At 33.1% G+C, this 16,854-nt stretch overlaps 1 protein-coding gene across 11 annotated transcripts in view; it reads right to left on the bottom strand.

Moving 5' to 3' along the window:
• The window catches only part of AMPdeam (AMP deaminase), a 93,216-nt gene that overhangs the window by 18,138 nt on the left and 58,224 nt on the right, over positions 1 to 16,854 (bottom strand). For 3 of the 11 annotated variants that reach the window (XM_076411182.1, XM_076411183.1, XM_076411186.1), the window contains exons 5-8: positions 15,156 to 15,287; positions 9,182 to 9,398; positions 4,826 to 5,096; positions 4,586 to 4,765 (exon numbers count right to left, since the gene is read on the bottom strand). In XM_076411182.1, the coding sequence (XP_076267297.1) occupies positions 4,586 to 4,765; positions 4,826 to 5,096; positions 9,182 to 9,398; positions 15,156 to 15,287 (800 nt within the window). The remainder of the gene's footprint in view (positions 1 to 4,585; positions 4,766 to 4,825; positions 5,097 to 9,181; positions 9,399 to 15,155; positions 15,288 to 16,854) is intronic. The other 8 variants (XM_076411187.1, XM_076411188.1, XM_076411191.1 and 5 more) reach the window with 3 other exon arrangements.

The raw sequence follows: 16,854 nt of genomic DNA, 5'->3' as shown, positions 1-16,854 counted from the left end.
CTTTCTCCAGGTTGCTGCGTGCCCAACTTCCATGCATGTTTCTTATCGGAGGACTATGTAGACAGGATCGTTTTAGGTATTTAGTGGCTTTCCAGAGCGAGTAGTCTGTGTTCTTGTCATCTGTTAAATTTCGTAGATAGTTATTTATGGAATTGTTTTTAATTTCCAAAATTTCCCTCTTCAACCTTTGTGTTATGTTGTTTAAGATATTCTTATTTTCAGGTGTTCTATTTTGCTGCCATTTTTTCCGTAGTTTTCGTTTTTCAGCTACCATTTCCTTGATTTCTTTCGGGTAATTTATTCCTTTGGTTGAAGTTTTAATTTCTGGAGTGTTATTCCAAGCAGCCTGTTGGATGTCTGCAACGAATTTTTCGGTTTCATAATTTAATTGGTCTTCTGTCTTAAGGGGAACATTTAGTTGAATTCGATTGTTTATTTCTTCAACAAATCCTTCCCAGTCTGTCCTCTTGTTGGTTAATGTTGGATTTTGTTGTTTTCTTATAATGTTTTCACTCAGCGTCAAAATCACAGGTGTGTGATCTGAACTTAAGTCAAAATTTTCTTCAACTTCCATGTAGTTAGTGGTTATGTTTCTAGCTATAAAGAAGTCTAACAGGTCTGGAGTTTTCTCTGGATCGGTAGGCCAATAAGTTGGTTTTCCTGTCGACATGTAACTGCACCCTAGCTCCGCAGCTGCTTTATGTAATTCATTACCTTTAGTTGTCGTCATTCTAGATCCCCATCTTGTATTTTTAGCATTGAAATCACCACCGATTATAAATTTTTCTCCTAGGTTGTTTAGAACATTCAAGTAATTTTCTTTTTTTTGGTTGTATCTTGGAGGGCTATATATGGAAGCTAATGTAACCCTGTATTTGCTAGATATAACAGTTACTGCCGTTACCTGATTTTCTGCTAAACTGAGTCCGGGTTCTTGATGATGGCATATATTATTTTTTATTATTATTGCACTTCCTCCTCTTGCTGTGTTAGCTGGATGAATGGTGTGGTAAAAGTAATATCCTCTAAATTTAATAAAGGATTCCTTTGTCAAATGGGTTTCAGATATTAAGCAAATATCTATTTTTTGCAATTCTAGGAATACTTGTAGGTCAGCGTGATGTTTCTGAATCCCATTAGCATTCCAAATTGCGATGCGGATGTCTTTACTTGCCATTTTTAGTTCTTGAGGCCACCGCCCTATTGTTTTCGAGTTTAAGTAATCTTTCAGAAAACGATTCAATAATCTTTTCCTGGTTGTCCAGCTTTGCTATAAGTTTCAATAGCAGTTCGTTGGTTGTAACGTCTTCTTTTTTTGTTTCTTTTTGAGCGGTTTGGTTTATGCTTTGAGCATAGGTCATTTCATCGTTGATTTCGTTGTACATTTTTGGTTGTTTATTTTGAGTCACTGTTTTTTGCTCTTTAGCCTGACTGATTTTATTTCTTCTCTCTTGGAATGTTTTCGCAACTACGCATCCTCTGTAGCTTGCTGGATGCGCTTCATTGCAATTCGCACATTTCGCTTTTGTTCCTTTGGGTTTTTTGCATTCTCCCGTGATGTGTTTTCCTGAGCATTTTACACACCTTGGTTCCCTTTTACAGAATTTTTGTGTGTGTCCATGTAATTGGCATCTCTTGCACTGTGGCACAAGATTTGCCTTTCTAAGAGGTTCTATTTTTACTTCGACTCCTAGAATTTGTTTAATTTCATAAATTGCTTTTATGTCCGTGTTATGTTGGAATGATAACATAAACAGTGGTAAAGGCTTCTTCTGGACAACTATTTCTCCATTGTTATTTTTATTTCGTTCTTTTTTCAGGATATTTGTGACGTCAGTACATTTAAGTCCATTTTTTATTAACTCTTCCACTATTTTAGTAGTTTTAGCTGTCGGTGGAAGCCCTCTTGCCATTACTTTAATGTCTCTGGTTTGCTTATCTTCATACGAGTGCCATTGTAATTTTAGGAATTCCAAGCACTCAGCAATTTTCGTAAAAGTTTTACGACATTCGGCGTTTAATTTGATTTGTCCATTGTTTAATGTTGTTGCTCTAAATAGTATATTATTTGTTTTCATTGTTTCATATAGCAAGTCAAAGTCTGTGACATTACTTACTATAATTGGAGGTGGTCTCGGCACTTTTATTTCTTTATTCAATTCTTGTGCTTTAATGGTTTTTGGTTGTTGTGGTGAAGCTTCAGGTGTGTAGTTTGCTTTTCGTTTCTTATTTCTTTTAACTGTTATCCAGCCTACTTCTTTTTGCAATTCTTCCTCGTCTGTTTCATAGTTTACAGGCAATTTGTTTTCAGTGCACTGGTTCACTACGGGAATGCTAGTTGGATTGTATGTGTTTTGGTTTTTTATTAGGAGTTGTAGTGCATCTAATTGTTTTTGCATATTTGTTAGTGCAATTTCCAGATTCCGTCGGGCTGTTTTTTCGTTAATATACGCATTATAGAGAGCTTGCTCATTTTGCGTTCTCTTATGGTTTTCTTGACAAAAGATTTGATTCTGTTGTGCCAGATAAGCTTCACCTGACGTTGAGGATTGTGTTTCCATCTCATTTAGTCTCTGGTTCTCTCTATTAATCATTTTTATTTAATGAATAGTTTAATTCACGTTTTTACAAAAATTTCAGTACCGGTATTTGTTTCAGAACCGTTATAACGCCGCATTTGTGGTACAGATGATGCACCTCCGACCCTTAACAGCCCCCAAAATTTTACCTTTGTTACTTTATTGCAGTGACCATCGTTTTAAACACATTTTCACTAAACATTTAACGCGCAGTTTTAACACTGTTATTGTCGTCACGGTTTTTACTTATTTTTTAAAATCGCATTTGTGGCACAGGTAGTACACTTTCAAATTTATTACACTGACCGTCGCTCCAAACACGTCTTTACTCTACGAAGGTCGAACGACAACTTGAATGTAAATATAATAAAACAACTCTAACCTACAAACTATTGTGGCTGTATAATTAATGGTACTTAAGTCCTGCAATAATATGCATTAGATGTACTATATTGTTAAAATAAATTATATTTTATAATATTTTTATTTCATTATTTTATTTGCATTAGAATGTTGTATATATAGGGTGGTATCATTTTGCTCGCCATCTTGGTTATGTGACGTTTAGCTCAGTTTCGCTTTAACAATTGTGTAGACGTTCAAATTTTATTATGGATAAATATACGCCACAAGAACGAGCAGAAATAGTGACAATATTTATTAAAAAATAATCGTTTCATTATTGCCACTCAGTGGAAATTGCGTCAAAAATATCCTAATCGTCCAGTGCCTCACAAAACCAAAATTTATCGTTTACATAGGAATTGTCGACAGTACGGTACAACAGCAGACAGGCCTCGCTCTGAAAGATAACGGACGTCTCGTAACGCTGAAAATGGGGCTCTGGTGCGCGATAGTGTTGTAGAGTTTCCAGATATATCAATTCGGAGTCGTAGTTCCCAGTTACACATTTCTGCGCGCAGTTTCAGGTGAATTTTGAAAATGTTCCTGTACAAAATTCAATTAGTCAAGATATTGCTACCTACAGATCCTGATCAACGAGTTGAGTACAGTAATGCAATTCTAAGACTGCCTGGTGAAATGGAAGATTTTTCGTTTAAATTGATAATGAGCGATGAAGCCAATTTTCTTCTCAGCGGCCACGTTAATAAACAGAATAGTCGGTTTTGGGAAACACGGAATCCTCAATTAATTCATGAATCATCATTGCATCCACTAAAAACAACTGTATGGTGTGGTATTCATACTGGAAACATCATTGGTCCCTATTTTTTTGAAAATGACCAAGGTATTACTGTTACTGCTGAACGCTACCAAAACATGATTCGAAATTTGTTTGTGTCTGAAGTGAAAGATCAATGACTAGAGGACACGTGGTTTCTGCAAGATAGGGACAGAGCACACGCAGCTCCTTCATCAATTCAATTATTCAATGACGTTTTTCCACAAAGATTAATTTCTCAAGGTCGCGATTTAGCATGGCCAGCCAGATCTCCGGATTTAACAGCACCAGACTTTCTCTTATGGGATTTTTTAAAGTCAAAATTTTATGTGAATAAGCCCCAAGCGATTCAGCATCTTAAAGATTTATATTCGTCACGAAATTGAAGAAATTCAGCCTCAGATGTAGTAGGATGTCATGAAAAATACCTTAAAAAGCCGAAAGTGGTATAGAAAAATTGCGGTCACCATTTAGCCGATATAATTTTTCAATCATAACGAAAAAATTATTTCTTTGAGCGAAGTTATAGGCAATCAACATAGTAGAGGGACTTTTTCCCCACTTTGTATAACAACAAATAAAACCAAAATAAACTAAAAATCAAAATTAAATGCGACAATATTGCGATGTTTTTACGTAATCAATTTAGAAGCGGTGAGTTCCCTGCTGTTTTGGATAGGCTATACAATACCCATACTAGTCATTTACCCGAATTTATTTTTAATATTCAGTTTCAATAATCATATCAAACATGATATTTAAAAATATGTTAAAGGTTCTTCGCTGAAGTATGAATTAAATTTGAAAATCTTATACCAATTACCTTAATATAATTGTCCGTCTTCAAGAATACTTCCCTCAATCTACTCTCTCCAATTGGATTGTATTTGGCGTTGAACTTGTCGAATCTATGGAAAGTGTTTCTGTCGGCATGTACATCTAACATGTCGACCGTCAAATCGAAAGGCGTCAAGTTCATTGACTGAAACAAGGACATCATAAACTTTTATAGTATAACATTGAAGCTGTGTAACACGGATGCCGCCTATTGATAAACACACACCTGGAATACTTCCTTGAGCGTCATCGAGTTGGCGCCTGCCGCTGTTACCACTTCGTCGGCATTGTTTTTCAGTGTTTTCTTGATAAAACGCAGCAGGTGTTTCTGGTTCATGCAGGAGGCGGCGTGGATGTGAGTGTCCACCTTGCGGATGTTGTAGAAGTCGCGATGAGGAACGGCCTTCTGCGATGCCAGCTCTCGTAGCTCGTTGAGCAGGACGTGCAGCTGGAACTTGGAGGACAGGTAGCTCAGGCGGCGATAACAGAACGATTTCCTGGGAAAGGATACAATTCGATATATTATTTTGCAGTCAGCTTGAGACATGTCGAATTTTGCCTCTTAGAATTGCGGCCTACAAAATACCCAGAAACTATTATACCAAATGGTGAATACGTGCGGGGTACCAGCAGCGACGTCTAGTGAACGATAACGAAGGTCTGTCAACCCCGAGACGTTTATCTGGGATATCATTGAAGGGTATTTTAGATCATTCATTGACTGACCATCGTTCAGTTCGTGCCACCATCGACTGCCCAAGAGCCTCTTCAGGTAAAACTAACGCCACTCCCTTTTAACTATTTGTATTTTCTGTTATATTTTATGTTTATATTTAACGTCAATAAAAAACGGTCATATCATCTAACCATAACAGTTTAATTTCGGCTTACCTCCATTCACCGAGCCATATAATTCCGTAAAATTTTATATCAGCTGAGTGGGAGTGCGAAATGATTTATAACTTTCATTTCTGATCCTGTCACCTTCAACCGGCCTATAAGTACCGATATTTTCGAAAATTATTGAGAAATTATATATACTAGTGAACGGCATGTGGCCGAAATTCGACCACAATTTATAAAGTTAATCATTTCTTACTTATAATATAATAAACAGAATAACCTAAAAATGTTAGGTTGGTATTATTAATACTTGTTTTGACAATACTTTCAATATAAAATCAGAAATATATTGCATATTTAATATCAATTACAGTAACAAATGTTTGTATGTTAATATACATGCAAACTTTCTTAAGAACTAACACCTACTAACCGTTTTAAATTGCATTTACTTAAAACTAATTGCCATTAAGTCTTAATAATCAACAAAGTATTAATAACTTTAAATTACTCATTTAATCACTGAACATTACAACATTAACTATGACGAATAAGATTATTTTCGCAATTGCAAGAACTGATTCTGCAAATATAATTAATCAAATTAAAGTATATACGACTTTTATTTACTTTTATGTCATAATCATGATCATATACCAACACACCAGTTTGGGTTTATTAACAAGCATTCAACAATTGACCAGGTACATATAATAACAGATGTTATTGAAAAAGCCTACGAAAGTAAAAAAGTATGCTCAGCTATATTTTTCACGCCTTCGATAAGATTTGGCATGAAGGCCTTATTCATAAACTACAGAAAATGTTACCAAAAGAACACACCTACAAAAATCGTACATTACAGCCAAAATGTTTAGAGTTAAAAGAAGCTTACTCTATAATAAAAGAAGCTAAAGCAGATGTACTACAAGGAAGTGTATTGGGACCAATGCTTTATCTACTTTATACTTGTGATATACCACAAATGGAAAATATCACGATGGCTTTATTTAATGATGATACTGCAATTATAGAGGTCGGAGACAATAGTGAAGAAGCCTCATGAAAATTACAACAGGCAAGTGACAATATAAATAATTGGACACAAGTTTGGAAAATAAAAATTATCGAAAGTAAATCTGTGCATGTGCAGTTCACCTACAATCAGACCGTACAAGCACCAATAACATTAAATAATACTATCATTCTATATAGCAATAACGCTAAATATCTCGGAATGAATTATATGTTCGCTGGAAGGAACATATAAAGAAGAAAAGAAAATAATTGGAATTGAAATATAGGAAAATGTATTGGCTAATTGGAAGAAAATCATTTATTATACATCTATTATACAAGCAAATACTGAAACCTATATGGACATATGAAGTTCAATTATGGGGATGTTCTGCAAAGAGTAATATAAGCCAAATACCACAGGACTGACTACCTACAGTCGAGACCTTCAGAGTCAGCCATCAGTCAAGATCCACAGTCAGCCAAGAAATCAAGACAATTGCAAGGGCGCATGACGAAATACTCCATTCTCATGAGAATATTGAAGAATACCACCAGAGCAGAACGTAGGCTCAAAAGAATCAAAACATCTGATCTTATGTAGTGAGGTGCATATAATAAAAAATACAGCAGTGATATGTATAAACACTATTTCAACAGAGACTGAGATAAGGCCGATGGGTCCTTCTAGTTATATACCTAGATTTGGTTATCATAAAGACAAATTGTAGGTTACTCGGAAGCGACTAGTAACAATGTAGTAAATAAATAATAATAAAAAATGTCATAATCATAAACATGGAATATTAAGGGAAGAGTTAGTTTTGCAGAAAGAACGATTATTCCATAACGTTAATTTGGGTTTCGTAATAAGCACGGGACTATGGAACAAGTGAATAGGCTTGTGGACAAAGTAAATATGGACATAAGCCAAAAGATATTGTTACCCCAAATATACTGGGGGCGTGTCTCTTGGGAAGACTCCACATGGAGAGATCAACAGTTACAGGTGATAGTTGCCAGGGATCTATCGCCGACATAATGTAGACAAGTGGAATTGCCAAAGACGGGAGAAACTGATGTAACGGAAAGAAAAGTTTGTATCGAGGTAAACCTAGTTTGAGTTTCGATAAGCTAATGCATTTTGTCAAAAACATCTCACGTCCTTAAACAATAGAGGATATTTATATATTTCTTGAATCCCTTAATAGGGAGTCTCTGTGGGCTGACCAACTGAAGTTATTATCTGAACGTAGCATTCCAATATCTTTCCGACATGTATCCTTTAAGTATTTAATATGATGGAGCCTATGTAAGAATATCATCAAATTTAACAGTAAGTTTCTGTGTAAGTGTTTTGGTTCTTATAATTTAGGGTTCTTTTTGTAATATGGGAAAAATTATGATTTATACCGCAATATATCGAATGTTTGGTGAAGCCAGGCCAAGATAAGAAAGGCATCTAGCAAACAAAAAGCATGTGGATAGCAAAAAATATGTTTTATTGGCTCATTCTCGAGTGTTCCGGGTAATGAGGGTTCAGGTACCTCACGTACCTAGGTCTCCACTTCGACCGACGGTTCGGTTGGCATTCCCAAATCCAGAAAGGCTCGGGGATAGCAAACCTGCTATCTTCTCTGATCTGCCCTTCTAGCAGACTTCTCATCTCCATCAAATGCTTATTTTACAAGATGTTAATTCGGTCCGTACTCCTCTACGGCTCTAATGTCTACTTTGTTACACCTAACCAGGTGAAACGGTTTGAAGTTTTACAAAATAAACTCCTTAGGAGAATCTTAAACCTTCCATGGTTTGTTGGAAATAATCAAATTTATAGGGAAATTGACACTCAAAAAATCAAGCAATCAAGTACCGATGCTAGATGAAGCGTGTAAGAAGTTAGACCAGGTAGAAATTTCAAGAAGACCCAATATCGCGGAATATTTGAGCATTTTTAAGAATCCGTACCGCATGTGCCCCATCCGCATGAGAAGTTCCTAACTGGAAGAATTTTTCCCCGAAATTCTCAACGAATAGCTATGCAGAAAGGCATTTCTTTAACCAGCCCTCTCAGCCACTACCACGAACCCGAGAAAGGAGCTTCAGCGATGCTTCCAGAATGAGAATATAATCAAGAACAGTGTGATAAAAAGAACAAGAGTGAAACTCAAGAATTACAAAATAAGTTAAAACAGATCAAGGTCGAGAAGTTAGAAGTAAAAGAAACAGACATGTCAGAATCAGAATTAGTCAAAGAACATGAATTAAGAAACATTCAAGAGAGTCAAGATTTAATCAAAATTAAGAAGAAAGAACAAGTATCAAGAGTGAATCAAGAGTCATTAGTTGGGTCCGATGATGGAATCAGTGTTAGCCAAACTAGACATACGATTTTGTAAGTCAATTCAAATCAATTCATAATTATTTTCACCATTACATATCGATTTTATATTCTTTCATTTTATAATTTCTATATTATTCAAGATAAACAAACTCTTCTTTGCGTACTAATTTATACAAAAAAAAAATAAAGAAAATAAATTGTATTTTATTTAGACCATTTCCTCTCCTTAACAAGTCAACAGTTGGGTTAGGTTGTTTAATACCGATACTTCGCATTTTCACCAATAGATATCCTCGATCAAAACACATGCAAGCACTTAATAATAAATAGTTCGTAGTAAACAAACAGTTGGCAAACAAAAATAAAACGTTAACTCACAAAGGTCCATCTGCAATCATGTTACACATAACGTAAAAGTCCGAAGTAAATTGTATAACATTAGGATACTGGTAATTGCAAGGAGCGTTGTTCTTCAAAGCCTCCTCGTTTGGATAGACATTGTAGACGCCTCCATTATTAACGAACACCTCCTCTGTGTCTGGAATTTCCGGAGCTTCCCATGGTTTGGTGGTCGGTGGATGGTGAATGCCGTGCTCTAAAACACATCGAATATCCTATTATTGTGGATGTTAGGATGACTGAAATAATGAAAAGCTAAACACAATACGTGGAAGCATGGAAATATCGTTTTTATTGGTCGTGTAAGAAAAATGTTATAAAATCCTAATGAAAGAATGGAAAACAAATACATGTCCGTATTGTTAAAAAAAATTAGTCATTGTTAAGAAAGGAGACATCAAAATAATAGATTGGGGAAAAAGTTACCTCGGTTCCTCCTAATAGATGGCTTTAAAATTCAATATATCTAGTAATATTTATTTGGTGATGTCATACTATAGTGCGTTTAAGGCTAGACGCAAAATGGGACGAAGCGTAGTGAGGTGACGCAGCGTGACTATATATTAAAAATCATCGTGGTCCGAAGATTCGGCTACTTTCGGAACTATTCACATATTCATAGTCCCAATCTACTCGCCGCAAGCCGAAATGCTGAAAGTTGCCATATTTACAGCTAGGCATTTGCTTTATGGGTGTATTTTATTTTAGAAAAATAATATATTTAACAAGACTTTCTGAAATTAACTTTTATATTTTGTTTCGAAACAAAAAACAATAATAGAGTATATACGTTTTTTTAGCACTTAGTACAATATACAGATCTTGCCTTTGGATTTGGCAACACTGCATGGTATGGCAGGTCAAGCGTTCCTCAAAAGAAAAGGCGATGTACCGTATTGCTCTGATTAAATGTTGGACTTTTATTTGTTTAACTATTAAAGCGTTTGATATGGCTCTTTATAAAGTTATATTTTGACATTCCTTTTTACTTAAAAAAGGCCTTTTACTTTAACATTTTAGCATTCTAATAGGATTACAAAAATGGAGAGTCAAAGGTAAGTTTAGTTTCAGTTGTTACAAATAGGATAAATTAATTTGTTAAGTTTGTAATAAGACATACTTAGTAGCAAGAGAAAGAAACAGACATATGCATTTCACCGTGAGCTTGCTGAACAACTGAAACCGATGACAAAAAGAGATATCTGCCTTCTCTGTGTCCTCAACTTAATGATTTTAGTATCTATACATACTGACTTTCGTCAGCATCTTTGTCGGGTCCATAATATAGATGTTAAATAATCTAATCTTTATTTTAAGAATTTGTAAGGCTTCGAAAGTTGGAAGGCACAGGAAGATAAAGAAAAAAATATTTCTTAAAGAATTTTGCAGGGAACAAGAAGTCAAGAAGCTATATTAAGCTACTGTATAAGCAGTAATTGTCAAGATAGTAATTTCCATAAGAATATCGATGTGATTACTATCTTACGAATGCATTTTAGGAAAGAAGAGTTGATAACGATGATTGGTTGATGACGAAGAGTAATCTGCCAAAATATCAAAGAAGATAAAGGAAATATAAATAAGCGTATAATAAGAAATAAAAGAAAATACTTGAAAGGTACATATACTAAAAAAACACAAAATATTAACACCATTGAGTTTTTAGGAACTTGAGTCCTGATTTCATTCAATGTGATGGTGTTTTTTTAGTGGATAAGTCCTTTTTCCATTAAATATATTAACCTTGCCTTTATTTGGAAAAATGTTCTATTGCAACTTTTATTGTATTATAATTAATTAGTAAATAGTGCGAGAAGTATAAAAGAAGTTGTTATAAAATTTTATTTATATATAATACATTTACATATAATACATTTATATATAATACATATATATATATATATATATATATATATATATATATATATATATATATATATATATATATATATATATATACCTGTATGATATATACCAGGTTAATGAAAAACTTATGAACATTACCATTTAATTTAAAAAATACAGATAATAAACATAATAAACAGAGTATATTTTACGGCTTGAAGAGTAATACTATGCTGATATCAGAAGTTTGGTTATAATTAAGACACAAAGTCATCAACGACGTCCCAAGCAACACTGACAATATTTAAATATTTCTAACGGCGGGGATGCACGCGCCAGCGCAGTATATTCAATCTACCGCACCACGATGATTTTTAATGTATCCTCTTTACTGCGAAGCGAGAACTGCAATCGTATTTGCGCGGTTTCGGCGTCTGGCAGTTTCAACCCGCGTAAACTAGGCGCAACCCTCACTGCGTCACCACACCAAGCTGCGTTCCACTTTGCGCCCAGCCTAAAAGCTATTAATTCATAGAACATCGAAAATATAAAACTAGCATCAGTCTTTTACTCAATTAAAGTTTCGTGCGATTTGAATATGAAGATTCCGAGATATTTTCGTCATATTTTGCATCGAAAATTATATGGTGTTTATGATGATGAGTACTTTAGTGAACCCCGGTGTCAGAATTCGAGAAAATTTAGATGTTGGCTGGAGATGCAGTCATTGAAGAAGCTGAAGAAATTCTTTAAATATCGAGGTTTACCGACCTATTTCATCTCGCGACTCGCGAATAGTTTCGAACTATCTTGCGTAAGAATAGATACCAAAAGAAGCTCGATAATTGGATTTTAAAGGCATCTACGATGAATAATTTAATAGGCCGAGTTTCCATTTAAGAATATTTACTGTAACGAAACTAAATCGAGTTATTTTTGAACTGAAAGATTGCGAGTGACGAAAAGTGGACCATTTACGACAATAATGTCTAAAAACGTTTGTTGTTGAAGCCCGACCAAGCTTCAAAAACGGCTGCAAAACACGTCATTGTCGTCAAAGAAATTGATGATAAGTGTTCGATGATTTTAGAAAGTAACTGTCTATCATAACCTGCTGAAACCATTAATTCGAATTTTGTACTAACTGCGACCAACGCTAATGATAATACTATATCACAGACATCCACTGTATTGTCCGGATCTTGAACTGCTCGACTATCACTTCCACTGTTTTAATGAGACAAAACAAATTTTCGAAAAAGACTTTTGAAAATTATTTTTTTCATCCAGAAGCCTCAACAGTTCCACGGTGACACAGTTATGATGTTCCCAATAAAGTAGGATAATGTCATCGATCAAAGCAGTTTATATATAACTGATTAGTGCTTGAAATGTGTATGAAGAACGTTTCGTTTTGAAGAATCATAAAAAAACCGAAATTACTTTTTCCCCGACCCATTATCATAAATGACATGAATGACACTAACCAATAGGTACAGGTTAAACTTTACTTTTTTTCGAATCTGACGCTTAAATATATTTAGAGCGTTAATTAATTCCTGAAAATAATTAATTTAAAATTTTAAATAAACATACTAACAATACTAAATAACAACTACCTTAAATTAAAATATAATATTGTACTATTCTAGAAAATTTGAAACGTGTATATACAATTATCTAAATCTAATTACATCCTGTACTGTATTAGAATAACAATCACATTAACGTTGCTACAACGATTGGTTACAATTGCTGCAACACATTAAACTGTCCTGGAAGGTGGTTGCCCTTTTATTAAATATTAGAAGAGTATCGTGTAGTAATAACGTCTGATAAAAAGGAATCCAAGTTATCTAGCGCAAAGTACATCAGAAATATATTACCGAAAAATGTATATTAAATGGAAAATATGTTAATACATAAGAATGTCATTTTTATGGGCTATTAAAATAAGTAGTGACTAATTCTAGAGAATCCTAACTGGTATTCGGTAAATTTCGGTGGTTTCCGCCTGATTTTGGGACAAGCAACCGAGAGGTTGAATCCTACAAACTACAACGGCCATTTTAGATTTGAACCTATAATTGGTACCAGTAAGCGCGTAATTTTGTTGTTTTTAGTTTATTTGTTTTTGTACCGTTTATATAAATGGTAGCCAGTAATTAAAAGAAAAACTATTATCACTTTTAATCTGAACAGAGATATGGGGACATTCCATCCAGGTGCAAATCCATTAAATGTTTTATCTTAATTTTGCAAACTGGATTAAATTCTGTGCCAAATTCATTATATTTAGGCATAGTTGATTATAGCAAAAGTAAAGGTGCAGATAAATATGACCCGATGTCCTTTATATGAGTATATCTTATCAAAATCACAGCTCGTTAATCAATTAATCATTCCACAGCGTTAAAATTGAACGAGAAACGTTGAAGTTTGGCTGGCTTGAAGACTTTCAAGGTTGGAGGTTCCTATTTTAGTAAAAATATTATTATTTCTAAATTTGAGCGTCATCGATTAGGAATTCATAAGAATGTATCAAAGAATGAGAGGTGAGAGTTATTAAAATCACTTAAAATTATAATTACCGACAGTTTCAATTGATGCTATATTGGATGAAACCCGAGCTAATTTAAGCAGTGGGTATTTGAAAAGACTATAAGTTAAAGTTGAAGTATTGACTCATAATGATTTATATAATATTCAGCAAGCAAATTAATTGAATTCCACAAGTACAAATAGTACATAAAAGTGACGCTACAAGTGTGTTGAAGCATGGGTAAATGAGGTCAAAAATACAGGACGTGTGTTGTTGTATAAACCTACTTTAAATGAAGAAGATTTTATGTTAATCATAATAAACGAAGAATAATATCAAATGTTGATTGTTATGAAAGTCTTACTCTTAATGCATTCGATCTGAATTGCATTTCTTGCCTTTATTGAATGAATTGAGAGAGGGGTTTTCACGCTATTTTTCCATATCGAAAAGATTCGATAAAGAAAAAATGAAGGCATTTTTTAGTGCTGTGCCAGATATGTTAATAAGCAATTTTAAAGATAAATGGATGTTTGTATTTTTATATATTGATAAATACGTTATATTTGTTTATAAAAGGTTCTTCATATGATATTTTTTATATTATAGGAGATGAAAAATGTATCAAAAAATTTAACTTGAGCCTTACCGGAAATTTAACGTAATTTAAGTTTAACGGAGAAGTTACATTTGGCACCACAGCAATATTTAGACATATCTCTATATCATTAGGTATAAGAGTTTCTTACATTTTTCTATCTAATGAAAATGATAATTTTGACAACCTCTTTAAGCTGGCGTTTTAAATAATAATTTCCTGGCAAATTTTTGATGGATTGTATAATGTTATACCCTGTAAAAATCTGTGTGTTTACCTGTAAAAATAGCCAGTTACCAGTCCAATTGTTATTTAAACTTCAATTTGTATTAAATTAAATGTATTAATAAATTTTTGTGAGCAATAAGCCTATTTAAGAACTTTCAATATAATATAAATTACTATACATATATTTAAGCCTTTATTATAAATTAACTATGTATAATAAATATCTTTAAATCAATTGAAATATAATTAAATATAATTTTTAAAAAAATTTATTTGTTATATTCCTATCTTCTTATCACACAAAAATTGTTAAAACACTTCTAACTATAATTTTTTTTTACAAAATTAGCCTAGGTAAGAGATTTTAATATAATATAAATTATTTGTAAATGATATATGACTTAAAATTATTTTTTCTGTCCATTTTTATATATGAAATATGTTTAAAATATTTGAAATATACTTAAAACATCCTCTTTATTTTAATTGGAACAAAATTGGAATTTTTGTGTTTGTTCATATTATATTGTTAAAATAGTTAAGCATAAGTTTTGTGACCTGTGTAAAGAGGCCTATGTAAAAACGTGTAATATTAATAACAAAAGAATGTATAAAACATTCGATAAAGTATCTTGTTTGTCCTAGATAACTCGGAATCAGTTTTACATTAACGTCAAAGCACACGACAAGTCCAGTGTCAGTCTGTGTCCAAAATGTGTGCAAATGACGATTCACATTACCTGGATCGAAACTCATATCAGATTCTAACATTTTCTTGATATTATCCATGCTTTCTCTTGCCAGCGATGTGAATATAACATCGTCAAACGATGTTCTTGCCGCACGATTCAACAGCTCAACATATTCCTCATCTAAGTTAAAGTACAATCATGCAGAATAGCTTACGGTTCGTAATTTATGTCGCCAACAACGATATTTATAACATATTATTTAGTTTTCAATATAATCGTGCCTAAAACTGTTCAATATCGATATAAAAGCATTGAAAAGTAAATTAAAATATTTAAAAAATAGATTTCGTTGGAAAAAGAAAATAGTATATATTATAATAAACGAGTATTATTCATAGAACTGTAAATAAATATATTATACAGCCTATTCAAAGTTTTTTTTGTACATACGTCATCTAAATTTGTGATGTCAAAATGTCGTAATGTTGCCACATCAACTCTGAGTTTTAGTTCAGTTTGGCTTTGGCATACAAGAAAATTTTAATCCAAATAAAATAATGAAACAAAAATGTTATCAAATATAACTTATTTTAAAATCATAGTACATCTAAAACCTACAGATAATTATAGCCACAATAGTTTATAGGTTAAAACATTTTGCATACGTCTGACAACCGCACGATTTTGACAGGCTGGTTCTGTTACGTGTTCGAACTTATCAGACAGCATTATGTCTCTTTTCAACTAGAATAAAATGAGAAGGAAAATATTGTCTGATACTGAAACGAATTTACAAATTGTGGCAGACATCTTACTTATCGAAAACTTATCAGAAGTTAAATAGAAAGGAGCGATTTTCGTAAATTGATGCTTGATTCAAACCTCGAAGCAACGATACCAACAAATAAAAAGAAGGCTTGGATATTATTTGAAGAAGCTAAGGTGATGGTCAATATGGAAGCCTCTAGCTATAAACTTACTGGAGCTAATGATAAAATAATAAAAATTCTTGATCGTCCAATGAGCCCATTTCTTGTACACCGGTAACTGGTATAAGTTTGTTATGTTTAATATAATGGCTGTTCTTTCTCGTTTTATGTACATATACCATCCATTATTTATTCAGCATATTTTCGTCTCTTTCGTCTACAGTATGTTCTTGACATCTCCTCCTCTGTTAGTTGCTCCCAGCGATGTTTCTATTTTCGATTCCTGCCTTTTCTATATGACATTTCTTTATTATTTTATCCATTAATTAAACGTGACTGGGATAAAACTTCAACCTTGTCTTAGTTCTGCTTGGGTTTCGTATTAATCCCATATATTTATAAATTAATACTACAATTATACTTACAATTTTATTGCTACTTTTATATTATTTTATTACTTTTATTAGTCCTCTTTGATCTAACCCATAGTATTTCTTTTCTTATTCTGTCAAATACATTTTCAGATCAATGTATGGTAGGTGCACTCGCATCTGTACTGTATTCGTGATCGGGTTCTACTTTTTCCACTGTTTGTCTTATGATGTATATATGGTCTTGTATCTGCTGCTTGAAATCTGTTTTGCGATTCTGATAGCGTTTTATCACTAGTGATTTTATACGATTGTCTATTATTCCTTGTTGGTTGGTGTATTTTTCGTATGTTGATTAATTATTTTTTCTCCATTTTTATCTTGTATGTGTTTCTTTTCTACTTAAGAGCTTAAAATTTAAGACTATTATGGTTTGCAAGTAAAAGG

Source organism: Rhynchophorus ferrugineus, unplaced genomic scaffold (genome assembly GCF_030347505.1).
Source record: "Rhynchophorus ferrugineus isolate W39M unplaced genomic scaffold, kcgeb_rfMv2 rfM8, whole genome shotgun sequence".
NCBI lineage: Eukaryota > Metazoa > Arthropoda > Insecta > Coleoptera > Curculionidae > Rhynchophorus > Rhynchophorus ferrugineus.
This window is presented reverse-complemented; position numbering and strand designations above follow the sequence as displayed.